This window comes from Acinonyx jubatus, chromosome C2, assembly GCF_027475565.1.
Source record: "Acinonyx jubatus isolate Ajub_Pintada_27869175 chromosome C2, VMU_Ajub_asm_v1.0, whole genome shotgun sequence".
Taxonomy (NCBI): domain Eukaryota; kingdom Metazoa; phylum Chordata; class Mammalia; order Carnivora; family Felidae; genus Acinonyx; species Acinonyx jubatus.
In genome coordinates this window covers 11,581,064-11,600,116 of record NC_069384.1, presented here as the reverse complement: position 1 = coordinate 11,600,116, position 19,053 = coordinate 11,581,064, and the positions used below count along the sequence as shown (strand labels likewise).

The window sequence follows — 19,053 nt, the reverse complement described above, 5'->3', positions numbered from 1 at the left end:
GTGTATCAAAACACCTGAAGTAAACAAATTTTTCTGAATTCTAGAGAAAAAAAAAAACCCAAACATTTAGTTTGGATGAGAGGCACTAAAGGAAAACTGTCCTAGCTGCCACAGCGGATCACAGAAATTGCATTAGGATCCAGCCTGAAGGAATCCACACCAGGGATGGTTAGGAGGCCTGGGCTGCAAAGTGCTTTGGTTTGGGTTGAGACTGCCCCTTACTAGCTGGGATACCTCGAGAAACTTAATTTTGGACCTCGGCCATCTAAACGGGTAGCTTAAAACCAGAATAAGAGAGTCAGGTAAACCAACTGAGAAGGACAGGGTGAATGATATAAAGCAGAAACCAATTGCGAAAGTGGACTAAATCTGCTACAGACCAGGGGTGCATCAAGAAAAAATATGCATTTTAGGCTTATGACCTAAAAAAAGGCATCAAAATACAGACCCATAAAAAAAAAAAAAAAAGACCCTGACCTCTTAGAAGGGAGGGAATGTGAAAAATCCAACGTCAACCTCGGTCAAAAGAAGTGAAATGCACATGGCCCACCCACACCCACGGCACTTAAAACCAAGACGAGAATCCCTACAGTCAAATCGGCTCCTACAGTTTCATCCAATTCCTGATAGTAAATTCCCAAACCGAAGCATAGGCGTACTTTACTTAGAACCGGAGAGGGCTCCCGCAACGACACAGGGCGGTCCTGCAGCTCACGCTTACACGCTCACCCGCGCGCTCCGAGCCCGGGCGCCCGCCGTGCGCCGGAAGTCGGCCCAGCGGAATCCGGCGGGAGCCTCTACCCACCCCCCCCCCCGCCCCGCCCCGCGGCCCGCGCCACCCCATTGGTCAGCGCGGCCCGTGGTGGCCTCAGCGAGGTAATCAAGTGTGATTGCCTCTGGCTCTAGTGTGCGGCCTGAGCTTACTCCACAGTAATGCTACCAAGACCGTGCGCGTTTATAATGGATCATTACACTATCGGGGGCCACGTATCGTCTCTATTCATTCCCCCTTAGGAGGCCTCACAGCTCTGAGGGCGGGGTGGGGGGGGGGGGAGAGTCGCCAAAATGCTAGACCCACGATTAGCTTATTGTGTGTTGCTAACGAGTCAGAGCTGACTACTGCCGAGAACCTCCTGACACGCTCGACTCCCGACGAGACTAGAATGCACCAGACTTTGAACGGCAGGTCGCCTAAGATCTCTGCCTACTGCTTTAACAAAAAAAAAAAAAAAAAAAAAAGGCTGAGGACGCCATAAGAGAAAGATGGGGGTAAAAACATGTCCGTCCTTCGTATTCACACCACAGTGGGGCGGGCGCAGATTAATGGTTTTCCGGATGCATCTCCCTGCCAAAACACAACTTGGCGCCACCCGGGAACGGCGGAGGCCCCGTGTCAAAGCACGTAGTCCTTCTTGCTCCCTTTTGTCATGCTATTTAATCTCGAGTATTTAGTAAACCTCTTAAGCCTCCCCAAACACTGTTGGAGATTGACAACGTAAACTGACACAGCCGCCTCAAGAGACGCTTCTCCTGTAATGGCGCCTGCGTCAGTCACTAACATGGCGGACATAGTCGTGCGCGGCGCAAACGTCAGCACCTCTACCCCAGCCGCTCAGAAACAGCGGAGGAGAACTAGGCCGTGCTCACTGATTGGTCCAGAGGCGGAGCGTGCCAGTCCAGACGCTCCCGCAGAAGCCAATCAGGACGGCGAGAGACGGAATTGGCCGCTGCGCCTCCTCCCGAGGCATGCTGGGAGCCTGGAGGACTAGCGAGGAGGAGTTGAGAGAACGGAGCGGACGCCATGGCGACCAACATCGAGCAGATTTTTAGGTCTTTCGTGGTCAGTAAATTCCGGGAAATTCAACAGGAGCTTTCCAGGTAAACGCTTCCCAGACTCTTCTGCTCCCAAGGGACCGATAGGGCCCCGTGTAGCCTTCCGTGGCACCCTTCTTCAGAGACGCCGTCGTTCCTCGCCTCAGGCCCCGCTACAGCCCCGCCTGGGCCTGGGATCCATTTTCCGGGCCCTCCCCCCCCCCATCCGCTCCCTCCCTTCCCTGCGAGGAACTTTGTCTTTTCCGAGGTAACCCCAGACTCCCTCTTCTAGAACCGGGTTGTGATGTTCATTTTTCTTTCCCGTTTGGCCGTCCCTTACCTTTTAGCTACTCGTAGGCCTGGTTGTCCACCAGGGACGGGCCTAGTTCCTGCCTCAGCTCCTCCTCCGCCGCCGCGTTTCCCCTCCCCCTCTCCGCCTCCGCGGATTTCGCCGGCCGGTGCCTCTGACCGGAAAGGGTCTCTAACGGCCGTTTCTTGAGTAATCTTAAATCCGCTTTATTATTGGCAAGCTTGAGATCACTTTGGGGGTCGGGATCCTTTAATTAGATTATTTGGGCCCTAGGGTCCTGTGGCTTCCACCAGACAGCATTCCTAATGGATTAGAAATTGAAGTGAAAGCTCAAATTAACGTTAGGTACTTTGACACAATATTCGAGGTGAGGACGGGAGAGTATTTTCACTAACAATTTCGGTTGGAAAGTAGGTTTCTGTTGACGTCTAATTTAATTTTTTTGTTGTTGCTGCTTCTGCCCCAGTTGACATATGATCAACACGCTACTTTTGCCGTTGTGTTAGACCTTACATAGTTTACCCTTGGTTTCAAAATTTGAGTGGGAAGAGATTTCCAAAGAAATAGTTGTTTACTGACGAGGAAAATGGTGTGGGTCATGATGTTACGTGGTTGTCTTTTAGTTTTGCTTCATGTAACGTAGGTATTCCGAGTTCAAGTGTTTTTGCTCGTTATATTTTGAAAGTTTAGAGTAATAGCATGAATTTGAAAACGCAGTTGTAAATTAAGTGCTGAAATTAACATAGGTTTATTGGGGCAACGGTATATAGTATCGCTAAGATTATTTTTTTGTAGGATATTTTGTTTAAGTAGGAAATCTATACGCTCACTTATTTCATCGCTGTTTAAAATTTTGTCATGTGTTAGTGATTTTAGATGATAAGAAAAGACCAGAGGAATATAATTTTCTGAAAATTTTAATAGTTTCATCGGACAGTTGTGTTTGCTTATTGTAATGTCTTGTTTTTATACCTTTTAAAAATCAGTTATTGTATTTGAAAAACAAGTGTTTTATTGTAAAAACTTTAGAAAAAATAAAAAATTAGAAAGTGGGAAAACCGCATAATGTTCTTTATGTTCTTTCATTTTTTTACCCTGTGTGTACAGATGCACATACATATTTTGTGAATTGTGATCATCTTGTTTTGTGTTGTGTTTTCACCTGATCGCGAACAAGTTTGTCTTCTCAGTCGTCTTTTGGGACCTTTTTTATGGTTTCATAGAATTCTTTTGTAGGAATGTATTGTTGGATATTTAGATGGTTTGAAATTTTCATCCCTTTTCAGTAATTGAGATGAATATTTGATGACTTAAAGATGATTATAATCTTTTTTTAGTTATACTTTGGTTTTTAAATCCATGGCTTAGTAGTTAGGTGATTGATTATGTGTACGTGCTTAGGAAAGGAGTAAAAGAAGCTCCAGAAAGTCTAAAAAGAATATTAGATAAAGAAACTTATTATTGGGAATATTCAGCTTCTTGTCAAATAAGTAATAAGTTATCAGTCTGAGAGCAAAATTTTGATTATTCCAGTGAGCTATATTTGCCATATTTTCCTGCATATTTTTACATATATCAATTTGAGTAAGGGGGCTGACGTTTAAGTAAAGTAAGTTATTTATTGTGTATAGATGGTTGTTAAGAAAGTATAAGCTCTGGTTTTGAATACCAGCTTCACCTACTAGTAACTATGTGAACTTTAGTTTGGTTTCATCTCTGTGGGTCATTGTCCTCATTTGTAAAATCAGAATGACAGTGGTAATCATAGAGTTTTGTTAGGATTAAATGAGTTAGGGAATGTAGACCCATGACTCTAATTAATAGTCAATAAGTTAATTATTATGCGACCCATTAAAAAGCCAAGTGTTCTAAATTTAGTTAACTACTGATTTTTTTTGTTTTTTGACCATTTAGACATTTATCAGGAGTGAAGCATAATTGATCGGTTTTTGTTAGTAGGTAAATTGAGTATGTTAAAATTATTTTTCAAAACAACTCTGTTAACTTACACAAAAATAGTAAAAATGACTAGCTAAATGACATGCTTCTCATGTCCAGATTCTTACGGCCCTGTGAATTGAAAACATGTTGAGCCATCTATATTAATTTACTGTTAGTGAAATAAAATGTCACTTGTTTCCCATGACTTTTTTTGAACACCAGAAAATACTAGGATTCTTGACAGTGGATAAAAGCTATATAAATGTATTTTTCTTTTTAAACTTCATGGCATTTCAGTAATTTTAATCAGTCTAAATCTGATCTGAGGCTACAGTTTTACCCTTTTTACTTAATGTGTCTGTGGTAACTGTTCCTTGATATTGTTGATGCTGATTGTGATCCATGTACAGGTGTGGTTTTATTGTGGCTCTAGTTTTCTATCGTAATGTTAGGTGGTGTATTTTTCTTTGGATATGTGATTGTGATCAGTAGGTTTTTTTCCTCTGAGATAAAAATGCAAGTTAACCCAAATCTAAATCAGTTTAGGTTTCTGGGAATATTTTATTATTTATTTTATAAGGAGCTTAGAAACCTCTTTTAAAGATTTTTTCTTAATTTTCATAGTTCTGAAAACTAAGTTATTGTGTAAAAATAAAGATGTACCAACTTTGAGTAGTGTGAAGGAGGCACTGTTGGTGGGGAATATCCTCTGAAAGAAATCCCAAAATGGTGAAATGTATGAACAGTATAAGATTATTTTAATCAACTGAGTTATAAATATTAATGTATTATATAGTGTGGTAAAAGTATTAATGAATTTTGAAAACTTTTCTTGTCAAGTGGAAGGAATGAAGGCCAGCTCAATGGTGAAACAAATACACCTAATGAAGGAAACCAGGCAGGTGATGCAGCTGCCTCTGCCAGGAGCCTACCAAATGAAGAAATAGTTCAGAAGATAGAGGAAGTACTTTCTGGGGTCTTAGATACAGAACTACGATACAAGCCAGGTAAGCTGGGGATAATCAGCTGTCTTAAAAACTAAGGTTTTTAATTAGTTAACAGTATTATTTTTTTATTGCAGGATATTTAAAAGTGTTTATTAGACTTTACTAAATTTTATTTTACTAAATTTTATTTACTGAAGACATTGTTTAAATTTTTCTGTGACAATATAGTTGTACTGTAACGTGAGCAAATAATTTGCTTTGCTGGTGGAATATTATAACTGTATTTGATTCGGTTTTGTGCCTCATTGCTAGGATTCTGAAAGCGGGTTTTCATTGAACAGTTGTGTAAATGTCAGCTTTGGAAGGGGCAGGAGCCTGGACCAAATCTGTAATGATTTTACAACCCTAGGAGGTTTTAGTTTAAAGCGCAAGGTTAGAGATTGCCTTGTTTTTGCATCTACTCCTCCTAAAAATGCAGTGGATGGAGAGGAGTCATTGCTTTGGTATTTAGTGTTTTGGAAATTAAAATAATTGATGTTTAGAAATGAAAGACTTATGATCAAGCACAGAAAGAACTATCTTTAGTTTTAGAAATGGGCGGGTGGTATGGTTTTGTTTCTTATTTGAATTGTTTTTGATATAGGACATGGTAAAAACAGCATAGACTTCAGCTATACTTAGGTTTATGGTTGTAGCAACTTTTTTTTTGAAGTATAATTTAGCTAACTAGCATGAAGTACATGATAACTAGTACAAAGTAATTAATTTTGTTTTAGAATAGGTCTTGTCATGGATTGATTCATTTTCTCTGTAATCTTTTTTGGTTATTTACTTATTTTTTGAGAGAGAGAGCTAGAGCATGAGTGGGGGAGGGGCAGAGAGAGAGGGAGACATAGAATCCGAAGCAGCCTCCAGACTCTGAGCTGTCAGCAGAGCCCAACGCGGGGCTCGAACCCACGAACTGTGAGATCATGACCTGAGCTGAAGTTGGACGCTAACCAACTGAGCTACCCCGGCGCACCTAAGTTTATTTTTGAGAGAGAGAACGAGCGGGAGCAAGCTAGAGCACGAATAGGAGAGGGGCAGAGAGCAATGGGGAGAGGGAATCCCGAGCAGGCTCCTTGCTGCCAGTGCAGAGCCCAACTTGTGGCTTGATCATAACCTGAGCCGAAATCAGGAGTTGGACATGTAACCAGCTGAGCCACCCAGGCCTCCCTCCCCAGGTCTAGATTTCTGACTAGTTTTTCTGCGATGACTAAAATTTATCTAATTGGATATTGGTATTAGAATAAATTTACCTGGTTGTAAAGTAGAAAAGAAGTTATTTTCTATTTCAGAAAAGTGCAGCGGTTTTAAGTTAAATGTAAAGAGGTAGAAGAATTTCTTTTCTAAGTGACTTATTTTTTAAGTAAAAACATTAAGATTATTTTGGCAATTTTAGAGGAGGGTTGGGGGGGAAAGGTGTTTATTAGAATGTAACACGGGTGTGATGAAGTAAAGTTCACGTTTGGTGTTGATGCTTTACGTTAGTTGTTTAGCCCTTCATATACTGCATAAAAGCACTCATTAGCATTTGCACGTATTAGCATTTTAACTCACTTTGCCCTCTAACTTTAGGAGACAGTGTCAGTAATTTGGCCAAGTCCATTCATCTAGTTTGTGGTGATTGAGTCAGGATTCAAAAAACAGATAGTAAAAATTGTTTAATGAGTGTATCTTTTATAGTAACTTGAATTTTAACAACTGGTAATACAAAATATTCTTCGGTAAGTGTAGTTTGATAGTATTTTGCCATGTTTTGAGAGTTGGAGAAAAAAGTTTTAAGCTTAATAAAACACAGTATAAGTCTCAAGTTTTTATGAAAAACTGATAATTTTTTTTAAGTTGCTGATAAGTTTAGACATTAGTTGTAGAAAGAAATATTAGAAAAGTTTGTAGGTAATTGGTATATAGAAAATAGTTTACTTAGTAACTTTATTTAACAAGAAGTATTATACGATGGCATTTTAATATGGAATATGAGTCTCATTTATGTGATATATCTGAGTTTACATTGGGGAATGTTTGACAAATTAAAATCAGTTTCCCTTACTTTCAGACCTGAAAGAGGCCTCCAGAAAAAGTAGATGTGTTTCAGTACAAACAGATCCTACTGATGAAATTCCCACCAAAAAGTCAAAGAAGCATAAAAAGCACAAAAATAAAAAGAAGAAAAAGAAGAAAGAAAAGGAAAAAAAGTATAAGAGACAGCCAGAAGAATCTGAATCAAAGGCAAAATCACATCATGATGGGAACATAGATTTAGAATCGGATTCGTTTTTGAAGTTTGATTCTGAACCTTCCGCGATGGCACTGGAGCATTCTGTAAGAGCGTTTGGCCTTTCTGAGACCAGTGAATCTCCTGCAGTTGTGTTAGAACCTCCTGTGGTATCAATGGAGGTATCAGAGCCACATACCTTAGAAACTCTGAAGCCAGCTACAAAAACTGCAGAACTGTCAGTTGCATCAACATCCGTAATTTCAGTGCAGTCAGAGCAGTCTGTGGCAGTCACGCTGGAACCACCCATGACAAAGATTCTGGATTCCTTTACAATGGCACCAGTGCCCACTACAACAGTCGTGCTAAAGTCATCTGAGCCGGTTGTCACAATGTCTGTGGAATATCAGGTGAAGCCTGTGCTGAAATCTTTGGATACCACACCTGCAGAACAATCAAACATGCTAGAACCGCCAGTAGCAAAAGGGCTAGAGCCATCGGAAACCCTTGTGGTATCATCCGAGATCACTGCTGAGGTGCACCCTGAGCCGAGTACATCAACAACAGTGGATTTTCCAGAGTCATCTGCAACTGAAGTGCTCAGATTGCCAGAGCAGCCTGTAGAAGTACCGTCGGAGATCGCAGATTCACCCATGACAAGACCACAGGAGTTGCTGGAGTTGCCCAAGACCACAGCGTTGGAGCTGCCGGAGTCGTCGGTGGCCTCAGTGGTGGAGTTGCCGGGGCCACCTGCGACCTCCAAGCCGGAGTTGCAGGGGCCCCCTGTGACTCCATTGCTGGAGTTACCTGGGCCCTCTGCTACCCCGTTGCCAGAGTTGCCAGGCCCCCTTTCTACCCCAGTGTCTGAGTTGCTAGGGCCCCCTGCGACAGCAGTGCCTGAGTTGCCGGGGCCCTCTGTGACATCAGTGCCACAGTTGTCGCAGGAATTGCCAGGGCTTCCGGCACCATCCGTGGGGTTGGAGCCACCACAGGAGGTACCAGAGCCACCTGTGATGGCACAGGAGTTGCCAGGGCTGCCTGCGGTGACAGCAGCAGTAGAGTTGCCAGGGCAGCCTGCGGTAACGGTAGCAATGGAGTTGGCCGAACAACCTGTGACGACGTCAGAGTTGGAGCAGCCTGTGGGGATGACAACGGTGGAACATCCTGGGCAGCCTGAGGTGACGACGGCAGCAGGGTTGCTGGGGCAGCCTGAGGCAGCGATGGTGCTGGAGTTGCCAGGACAGCCAGTGGCAACGACAGCGCTGGAGTTGCCAGGGCAGCCTTCGGTGCCTGGGGTGCCAGAGTTGCCAGGGCTGCCTTCGGCAACTAGGGCGCTGGAGTTGTCAGGGCAGCCTGTGGCAACTGGGGCACTGGAGTTGCCTGGGCAGCTCATGGCAACGGGGGCACTGGAGTTCTCGGGGCAGTCTGGGGCAGCCGGAGCCCTGGAGCTTTTGGGGCAGCCTCTGGCAACAGGGGTGCTGGAGTTGCCAGGGCAGCCTGGGGCGCCAGAGTTGCCTGGGCAGCCTGTGGCAACTGTGGCGCTGGAGATCTCTGTTCAGTCTGTGGTGACAACAACGGAGCTGTCAACGATGACCGTGTCGCAGTCCCTGGAGGTGCCCTCGACGACAGCGCTGGAATCCTATAATACGGTAGCACAGGAGCTGCCTACTACATTAGTGGGGGAGACTTCTGTAACAGTAGGAGTGGATCCCTTGATGGCCCAGGAATCCCATATGTTAGCTTCTAACACCATGGAGACCCATATGTTAGCGTCCAACACCATGGACTCCCAAATGCTAGCATCCAACACCATGGATTCCCAGATGCTAGCGTCCAACACCATGGATTCCCAGATGTTAGCCTCTAGCACCATGGACTCCCAGATGTTAGCAACTAGCTCCATGGACTCCCAGATGTTAGCAACTAGCTCCATGGACTCCCAGATGTTAGCAACCAGCTCCATGGACTCTCAGATGTTAGCAACCAGCTCCATGGACTCCCAGATGTTAGCAACCAGCTCCATGGACTCCCAGATGTTAGCAACCAGTTCCATGGACTCTCAGATGTTAGCAACCAGCTCCATGGATTCCCAGATGTTAGCTACCAGCACTATGGATTCCCAGATGTTAGCGACCAGCACCATGGACTCCCAGATGTTAGCTACTAGCTCTATGGATTCTCAGATGTTAGCATCAGGCACTATGGACTCTCAAATGTTGGCCTCCGGCACCATGGATGCTCAGATGTTAGCATCTGGTACCATGGATGCCCAGATGTTAGCATCTAGTACCCAAGATTCTGCTATGTTGGGTTCAAAATCTCCTGATCCCTACAGGTTAGCTCAGGATCCTTACAGGTTAGCTCAGGATCCCTATAGGTTAGGTCATGACCCTTACAGGTTAGGTCATGATGCCTACAGGTTAGGGCAGGACCCATATAGATTAGGCCATGATCCCTACAGACTAACTCCTGATCCCTATAGGATGTCACCTAGACCCTATAGGATAGCACCCAGGTCCTATAGAATAGCCCCCAGGCCGTACAGGTTAGCACCAAGACCCCTGATGTTAGCATCTAGACGTTCTATGATGATGTCCTATGCTGCAGAACGTTCCATGATGTCATCTTATGAACGCTCTATGATGTCCTATGAGCGGTCTATGATGTCCCCTATGGCTGAGCGCTCTATGATGTCAGCTTATGAGCGCTCTATGATGTCAGCTTATGAGCGTTCTATGATGTCCCCTATGGCTGAGCGCTCTATGATGTCAGCTTATGAACGCTCTATGATGTCAGCTTACGAGCGCTCCATGATGTCCCCAATGGCTGACCGATCTATGATGTCCATGGGTGCCGACCGGTCTATGATGTCGTCCTACTCTGCTGCTGACCGGTCTATGATGTCATCGTACTCTGCAGCTGACCGATCTATGATGTCATCTTACACTGCTGATCGTTCAATGATGTCTATGGCAGCTGATTCTTACACCGATTCTTATACTGATACATATACGGAGGCATATATGGTGCCACCTTTGCCTCCTGAAGAGCCTCCAACAATGCCACCATTGCCACCTGAGGAGCCACCAATGACCCCACCTTTGCCTCCTGAGGAACCACCGGAGGGTCCAGCATTACCTACTGAGCAGTCAGCATTAACAGCTGAAAATACTTGGCCTACAGAGGTACCAGCATTACCTCCTGAAGAGTCTGTATCACTGTCTGAACCTTCTGTGAGTCAAAGTGAGATTTCAGAGCCTTCGACATTGCCTGCTAATTATTCAGTGTCAGCATCAGATCCTTCAGTGTTAGCATCAGAGGCTGCTGTTACCGTTCCAGAACCACCATTAGAGCCAGAGTCTTCGGTTACATCAACACCCATAGAGTCTGCGGTAGTAGCAGAAGAGCATCAAATTGTTCCAGAGAGACCAGTGACTTACATGGTATCTGAAACTCCCGTGATGTCAGCTGAACCAACTGTATTAACGTCAGAACCTTCAGTTATGTCTGAGACAGCAGAAACTTTTGATTCCATGAAAGCTTCAGGACATGTTGCCTCAGAGGTATCTCAGTCCCTCCTGGAGTCAGCTGCGACTAATCCAGAGCCATCACAGAGCGCTCTAGAGCTGCCAGCCATGGCTGTCTCAGAGCTACCAGCTGTGGCTGTCCCAGAGCCACCAACTGGGACTGTTCCAGAGCCCCCAGCTGTGACTGTCTTGGAGACCCCAGCCATGGCTATCCCGGACCCAACAGCTATGGTGGTCTCTGACTCAACAGCTGTGGCTATTCCAGACCCACCCACAGCTGAGGCCGTCCCAGAGACTGTGGCCTTGGCTGAGTCAGAGAATGTTACCATTTCTGTGCCAGTTGTTTCTGCCCTGGAGCCTAGTGTGCCTGTCCTGGAACCAGCAGTGTCAGTCCCTCAGGCTAATGCAGTTGTTTCAGAACCATCTGTTTCAGTGCAAGAATCCACTGTGATAATTTCAGAGCCTGCTATCACTGTCTCAGAACAGACCCAAATAATACCGACTGAGATAGTTGCAGAGTCTACACCAATGATACTGGAGTCTGATGTTATAAAAGGAGTGAATTTACTATCTGGTGATCAAAGTCTTACTCCAGAGATTGGCATGCAGGAGATTCCCATGCATTCAGACGAAGAGCCGCATGCTGAAGGACACCTGAAGAATGACCCTTATGAAAGTGATCATGGTACAAATATAGACCTTAACATAAATAATCACTTAGTTGCTAAAGGGATGGAACATGACACAGTGTCTGCTGCCGCCACTGGTGCTGTTGGTGAAATTGGTGAAGGGAATATTTTATCCATCGGTGAGACTAAACAATGCACAGTATTGGATACATGCTCTAGTGTTAGCGAAGCTGATGGAGGAACTCTATCTTCTGCTGGTCCCTTTGCTCTTGAACCTGATGCAGTGGGAACCAGTAAGGGTATTGAATTTGCTACAGCATCTGCTCTCACTTCAGTTAGTAAATATGATGTTGAAGTATCTTTAACCACTCAAGATACTGAACACGACATGATAATTTCCACTAGTCCCAGTGGTGGTAGTGAAGCTGACATAGAGGGACCTTTGCCTGCTAAAGACATTCATCTCGATTTACCATCTAATAACTTTATTAGTAAGGATGCAGAAGGACCATTACCTATAAAAGAGTGTGACCAGACATTAGCAGTTGCTCTCAGCCCTAAAGAAAGTAGTGGAGAAGATAAAGAAGTACCTCTCCCTACTAAAGAGATACTCTCTGATTCAGGATTTTCTGCCAATATTGATGATATTAATGAAGCAGATTTAGTGAGACCATTACTTCCTAAGGACATGGAACGTCTTACAAGCCTTAGAGCTGGTATTGAAGGACCTTTACTTGCAAGTGAGGTTGAACGTGACAAATCTGCTGCCAGTCCAGTCGTAATCAGTATACCAGAAAGAGCTTCAGAGTCCTCTTCAGAGGAAAAAGATGATTATGAGATTTTTGTAAAAGTTAAGGACACACATGAGAAAAGTAAGAAAAACAAGAACCGGGACAAAGGTGAGAAAGAAAAGAAAAGAGACTCCTCATTAAGATCTCGAAGTAAGCGTTCCAAGTCTTCTGAACATAAATCACGCAAGCGTACCAGTGAATCTCGTTCTAGGGCAAGGAAGAGATCATCGAAATCTAAGTCTCATCGCTCTCAGACACGTTCAAGGTCACGTTCAAGACGCAGGAGGAGGAGCAGCAGGTCAAGGTCAAAGTCCAGAGGAAGGCGATCTGTATCAAAAGAGAAGCGTAAAAGATCTCCAAAGCACAGGTCTAAGTCTAGGGAAAGAAAAAGAAAGAGATCAAGTTCCAGGGATAACCGGAAAACAGTTAGAGCTCGAAGTCGCACCCCAAGTCGTCGGAGTCGGAGTCACACTCCTAGTCGGCGAAGAAGATCTAGATCTGTGGGGAGGAGGAGCTTTAGTATTTCCCCAAGCCGGCGCAGCCGCACCCCAAGCCGGCGCAGCCGCACCCCAAGCCGCCGCAGCCGCACCCCAAGCCGCCGCAGCCGCACCCCTAGCCGCCGCAGCCGCACCCCAAGCCGCCGCAGCCGCACCCCAAGCCGCCGGAGAAGATCAAGGTCTGTGGTAAGGAGACGAAGCTTTAGTATCTCACCAGTAAGATTAAGGAGATCACGAACACCTTTGAGAAGAAGGTTTAGCAGATCTCCCATTCGTCGTAAACGATCCAGGTCTTCTGAGAGAGGCAGATCACCTAAACGTCTGACGGATTTGAGTAAGTAATTTTAAAATTTATTGGCATTGTAATAGAGGATGATACAAATCCATTTTTTCTGATCTTTGAGTCAAATGGAATATTTTGGGTTATTGGCTTAGGTAAATATTTATATCTTTAAATTTCCATATGGGTGGCTCTTGGGCAACATGGGTTTGAACTGGATGGGTCCACTTATACGTGAATTTTTTGATAAAGTATTAGTATTGTAAATGTGTTTTCCTTAATGGTTTTCTTAATGTTTTTTGTAGCAGACAGCATGTAATACATATGCAAAACGTATGTTAATTAGCTGTTTATGTTATCAGTAAGGCTTCCAGTCAGTGGTGTACTATCCGTAGTTAAGTTTTGGGGGAGTCAAAAGTACATGCCATTTTCAAGTACGACGGTATCAGTGCCTTTAACCCCTCTTGTTCAAGGGTCAACTGTAATTAGATTATGGGTTTTAGAAAACTTAGGGATAAGTAAATTAGTAATTAGAGTTAAAAAGATGTGCTTTGGAGTGTATTAGAACCAAGGTGTTTACATACTTGAATGTTTTTACATGCTTGAAGTTTGAACTATTTCCTGTAACTGAAAATGGAAAGTAGAAGTCTAGTTAAAGATAAGGCTGGTATACGCTGAGCTTGTTTTACTTGCATGTATGCCAACATAGATCCTTGAACACAAGCCTGAAATTACAGTGTGTATTTTTTTTTTTTAAATAAGTTCCATGATTGAAAATGGCAACACAGGGTTGTTAAATGTGTGCAAAGGTAACTCTGATTGGTATAATGGGTAATGGAAGTGAGTAGGGAATTTTGCACGGTGGGGAGTTCTTTTTTATCTGGGTTGGTGATAATAGCAAAATAAGGTTTTAAGTTTATTAGATTGACTTTAGTATTTTAATAATCTGCCTTTTAAAATAGAGTGCTCTAGTTCCCTTTGATTTAACAAGTGTGCAGGGATGATTAAAAGTGGATGGATAGTGCATGACTACCTGCAATAATGGATAATTTATCATTATGTCAGTAGATTCGACATTTCCAGGTCAGGGTTGTCTAAAGAAAAAGACCAGAACAGTAAGGGAAAATTCATTCAGTTAAGCAAAAGTTGGGTTGTTGGTTTTTTGTTTTTTTTTTGTTGTTTTTTTTAATTTAGAGAGGGAGAGAGAGTGCACCCGCACAAGTGGGAGAGAGAATCTCAAGCAGGCTTTATGCTCAGAGCCTGACACTGGGCTCAATCCCATGATGCTGGTATCATGACCTGAGCCAAAATCCAGAGTTGGATGCTTAACCAACCCAGGCGCCCCGAGTTCTTTTTTTTTTTTTATTTACAGAATTACATCTTTGAAGCGATTACAAGTTAGTAGAGGGATGTGGATAAAATGCATGTATGTCTGTTTTACCAAGTAGTAACCTGCCAGAAAGAGCAAAATGTGATGATTACTTGTATAGTCAGGGCACTTTTGAGCACACTGAAGAGGAGTGTTAAATTCTGGCTTGTTAGAAGAGGTTGAATTTGGGCTTAAAGAGTGATTTAAAATGTCATATTAGAAGGAAAGTAATTTTAAGGGCATGATACTTTTGGAAAACAAAGAGGGCTGTGCAGGTGTGTGTGTGTGTCTTAGAGTGTCTGGCAGGGTTCGGTAATTTAGCTATTTTGTGTAGTGTGTGAATGGGAAGCCAAACGTGGACTTAATCGGGGCATTTGCTTAAAAACTGACCTGAAGAGTGATTTGATCACAACTGTATGTTAGGGCAGAAAATTGATGCCTTTAATTTTGTTAGTGTATAAGATTTTAGATAGAATAAAATGTGTTTATTAGTCTTATGGGGAAACTGCTTATATTTTTCCTCTTCCAGACAAGGCTCAATTACTTGAAATAGCCAAAGCTAACGCAGCTGCCATGTGTGCTAAGGCTGGTGTTCCTTTACCGCCAAACCTAAAGCCTGCACCTCCGCCTACAATAGAAGAGAAAGTTGCTAAAAAGTCAGGAGGAGCTACCATAGAAGAACTAACTGAGGTAAGCTAGACAGAATTTGTTTACATTCTTAAGTGGATTATTTCAGTGATGTTGACTCTGGAGCGTGCCAAAACCCGAATTGTGGGCTGAACTGATAATGGCTGGCACCGAGTGGCCAAAACCCGAAATACAGATGTGGCAGCGGCAGAAGCTCTGTTTAGCAGGCCATTATCCGGGATGGCTAAGCTCCGCTAGCTAAAAGTTACTTCCCATTACTTTTGCTTTCCAGTTTTAGAAGCCAAACTGACTGAGGAGTGGGACGGTTCGTTTGAATGGAGGAGGTGTTGAGTGAGCAACACGCAGAAGCTCGCCTACAGTTTCGTTTCCATTCACGACGTGTTCACTGATCGCCACGAGTGTACTGCATATACGCAAAGACACAGACAATCTTCAGAAATGATCTTTTGCCACCGGAGCTTGGAAATTAATGAGAATAGCTGGCCATTGCCTGAAAGGAACTTCTTACGCATCAACATTTCGGGTTTTGGCTGTTTGGTACCAGCCATTGGTGATAATGGCCGGCCATTATCAGTTCTTCCTGCGGTTCGGGTTTTGGCAGTAACATATATTTTAGACACACTTGTTTCTGTTTTTAAGAATTTGATCTTTTCAATTGAGGCTTTTTTTGGCTTTGTTTTGTTAATATTATTTTTATTATTATTTTTTTTTTTTTTGGGAGGACGCTGAAATACTGCTGCTAGGATCCAGAAATACCACACTGTTTCATATATTGAAACTTGTTATCGGCTAGCCTTATGCCAGCCTGCCACTGTTAATATATTCTGTTCCCCTTGGTTACAGGCTTGGTATACTCTGTGTTTTTTGGCCAATTGAGCTTTTTATCCTATTGTAACATTTTCAATTGATAATGGATGTGACAAATTCTACTGCTTGTATAGACAAGTCCACCCAAATTTACTCTGACCTTTTTATAAAGCCAGGTAATGGAGTCTATTCCTTAGCTTCTCAGGAAGGAATTGACTTTGCTTTATGTGTCAGACTTCATCAGTTAACACCCTCTCCATCATGCCTTATTTTCCATTCTTGAGTTTTGTTCCTTTAGAGACTCACCCTACAAAACACTTATGGAGAGACACATGACCATCTAGCCCAATTGTACATGTTTCAAAGTTTTTATTTTGCCATGCATTTGGGGGTTCATATAGTTTCTTAATGTTTCCTCTCTTAGATTTATTGAAATATGAATTACAACTTTTTTTTTAATTTAAGGACTTAGTGAAGGCTTCTATTACTTGCTCATCAAATCTAAGCTCCTTCTCTAAAACCTTGTGAACACTTAGTGTTTCCCTGTATGTTTTTAAGCCTCGTTTTCAGCCCTCTTGTTCCTTCTAATACAAGTTTCTCACCTTTTTACCACCATCTAACTATGATGACTCTTTTTTCTTTTCCTGCCAGTCCTTGTTCTTAACTATGAAAATCTGGCTTAGAACTTTTCAAGGAATAGCCCTTGGTTATCAAATTCTGCCTGAATCTGTTTTCTCTTAAGCTTTTATTCTTTCAGCACTTATGTATTCCATTTGTATTATATCATTTTGCACTTGTTAATTGTGTTGCTCTGTAAAAGCGTTCCTCAATTATTTCATGTGTATGTAATTCTGTTTCTTGAACTAGATTGTAAGCTCCTTGGGAGCAGGGACCATGTCTTCTACTTTTTTTTTTTTTTTTTTTGTATTCCCTGGACAGTGCCCAGTACAGTGCTCTGCACATAGTAGGTGCTCAATAAATGTTGTTGACTGACTGAACAGCTAGAGTGTGTTTAAATAATAGCCGATAAGCTAAGCTACATAACTACAACCTGTTTATCTTGTTTTATTTTTGAAAGTTGATTTTATGTGGTTTTTGATTTTTTAAAAAAACTACATGTTCCACATAAAGTGTAAGATTTATCTTTTGTTTTTATTTTTTAAGAAATGCAAACAGATCGCACAGAGTAAAGAAGATGATGATGTAATAGTGAATAAGCCTCATGTTTCGGATGAAGAAGAAGAAGAACCTCCTTTTTATCATCATCCCTTTAAACTCAGTGAACCCAAACCCATTTTTTTCAATCTGAATGTGAGTATTAGTGTTTATGGTTTGATGAAATAGCATAGGGACTATTTAAATAAAACTCAAACAGAATTAAATTGTTTTAATGTTTTATTAAATACTGTGAGAAATAGTGAACAATTATTTTCAGATTATGTTGAACAACCTCTTAAGTGTTAATTAAGGAAACACATTATGTTTTAGATTGCTGCAGCAAAACCAACTCCACCAAAAAGCCAGGTAACATTAACAAAAGAGTTTCCTGTGTCATCTGGATCTCAACATCGAAAAAAAGAAGCAGATAGTGTTTATGGAGAGTGGGTTCCTGTAGAGAAAAATGGTGAAGAGAACAAAGATGATGATAATGTTTTCAGCAGCAATTTGCCCTCTGAGGTAAGTAAGAGGAATATTGTGTTTTTTTGTTTTTTGTTTTTAATACCTGAATCTCCCATTTTGTTGTTACTTTATATCTGATTTGGCTTCTGTTTCACTCTTCTTAGGGCCGGGTTAAACGGCAGGGCCGGGTTAGACGACAGATGAAACAACCCGCAGCTTCTCATTTGACAGTAACTCGATGCAATTCACTTTGTGGAACCAAGCCACAAAGTGAAAAGCATCGAATTGCAGAGAACAGTGTTATCACATCCCTACCCAACATTGGGCCCTCCTTGCACTTATGGGAAGGTAGCCCAAGGTACAACTATTTAGCTTCCCGTTTTGCTTCGAGGCTCTATAGCTCTAGATTTTGGTGGTAGCAAATTTACTGGGTGGAGGGATTGAGCAGAGAGAGGCAGATCCTCAGGTTCAACACAAGAACTGGATTGGAAAAGGTCACTGTAGGCTGATGTGTGAGCATCTTGGATATATAACATAGCCCATTGCCCTTAAATAATGGTTTCTTACTATTTCTTTGGGTTGTCAGATAGCCTTTAATTTTAATCATTTTCCCTTCCCTGTGCTACCTTGGCCCTTTGGAATTCTTGTGTTTAACCTAATGCTCAGCCTTGGTACTCCATTTCCCTTCTCCTTCCCCTCTTTGCTACTATTAAAAGTTGGAGAAGTGGAATTCACACCTTGAAATTTCCATGAGGCTATAGTTGTATCTTGTCAAAATGACGCAGTAATAACACCAAGTGTCAAAACAACCCCATTAAATGCTGACTGATTAAATAATGTGCTGCTAAATATAGTGCACATGAAAACAGCAAGACTGTATATATATGTAAATATATATATATATATCTGTATCTTTGTATGTATCTCTGTATCTGTACCTTTGCTGTATCTTTTAATAAACAGTTTACTTTTATTTAACTTGTTGTGCAAAATCACGCTTGGGGGATCTGGGAGGGTGGAGACTTACTAGGGTGGGTGGGAGTTTTAAATGATACTATAGATTAGTTATCACCTCTTGCCCTTGGTTCCAAAGCCCAGACGTTTGTCCAAGGACTGGACTAGATAATCTGATGCCCTTACAATGTGGGACTTCTTCCCCACTTCCTTTTCTTGCAGTTCTGGGATATGTAGGTCAGAGAGACCTGTTCTCTCCACCTCAGGTTCCTTGCATTGGCCATATCGTCTTCCACTAAACACCTCCATTATTACAAATAAATAAATCCTGTTGTTTATAAAATCAGAAAGTGAACAGAACCCAAATCAGAATTCTTTTGATAGTATTTTTTTTCCCCTGAGCTATTCACAGGTGACATTTTTTATTGTGCTTTTTTGATCGGCATTTTAAGAGAGAGCAAGTTCTATACAATGAAGCTGGACACGCTAATTAACCAATGCAATTTATGGTCACCAGTGATGATTTGTATTTATGTGGGATTCAGTAGTTGAAGCAAGTTATACTCTCACCAGTGGGGAAGGGATAGCTGATTTAGACAATATTTTAGTGAAACCAGTTCAGTAGCTCAGTTGCTAATCCCCAGATTAGACTACCTGCACATCT

At 42.4% G+C, this 19,053-nt stretch overlaps 2 protein-coding genes across 8 annotated transcripts in view; one reads left to right on the top strand and one right to left on the bottom strand.

Annotated features, from left to right (window-relative positions):
- Positions 1-2,251, bottom strand: part of GART (phosphoribosylglycinamide formyltransferase, phosphoribosylglycinamide synthetase, phosphoribosylaminoimidazole synthetase) — a 29,519-nt gene extending 27,268 nt beyond the window's left edge. Inside the window, exon 1 of one of the 3 annotated variants that reach the window (XM_015062575.3) lies at positions 2,153-2,251. The gene's annotated coding sequence lies outside the window, so the exon portion shown is untranslated. Of the gene's footprint in view, positions 1-659; positions 799-2,152 lie in introns of those variants that run through there. The other 2 variants (XM_015062573.3, XM_015062574.3) reach the window with 2 other exon arrangements.
- The window catches only part of SON (SON DNA and RNA binding protein), a 33,110-nt gene continuing 15,776 nt past the window's right edge, over positions 1,720-19,053 (top strand). For 3 of the 5 annotated variants that reach the window (XM_027041672.2, XM_027041673.2, XM_027041675.2), the window contains exons 1-6: positions 1,720-1,878; positions 4,904-5,070; positions 7,109-13,045; positions 14,890-15,050; positions 16,980-17,126; positions 17,304-17,492. In XM_027041672.2, coding sequence (XP_026897473.2) covers positions 1,802-1,878; positions 4,904-5,070; positions 7,109-13,045; positions 14,890-15,050; positions 16,980-17,126; positions 17,304-17,492 — 6,678 coding nt within the window. In that variant the 5' untranslated portion in view covers positions 1,720-1,801. Of the gene's footprint in view, positions 1,879-4,903; positions 5,071-7,108; positions 13,046-14,889; positions 15,051-15,279; positions 16,814-16,979; positions 17,127-17,303; positions 17,493-17,599; positions 18,409-19,053 lie in introns of those variants that run through there. The other 2 variants (XM_027041676.2, XM_027041677.2) reach the window with 2 other exon arrangements.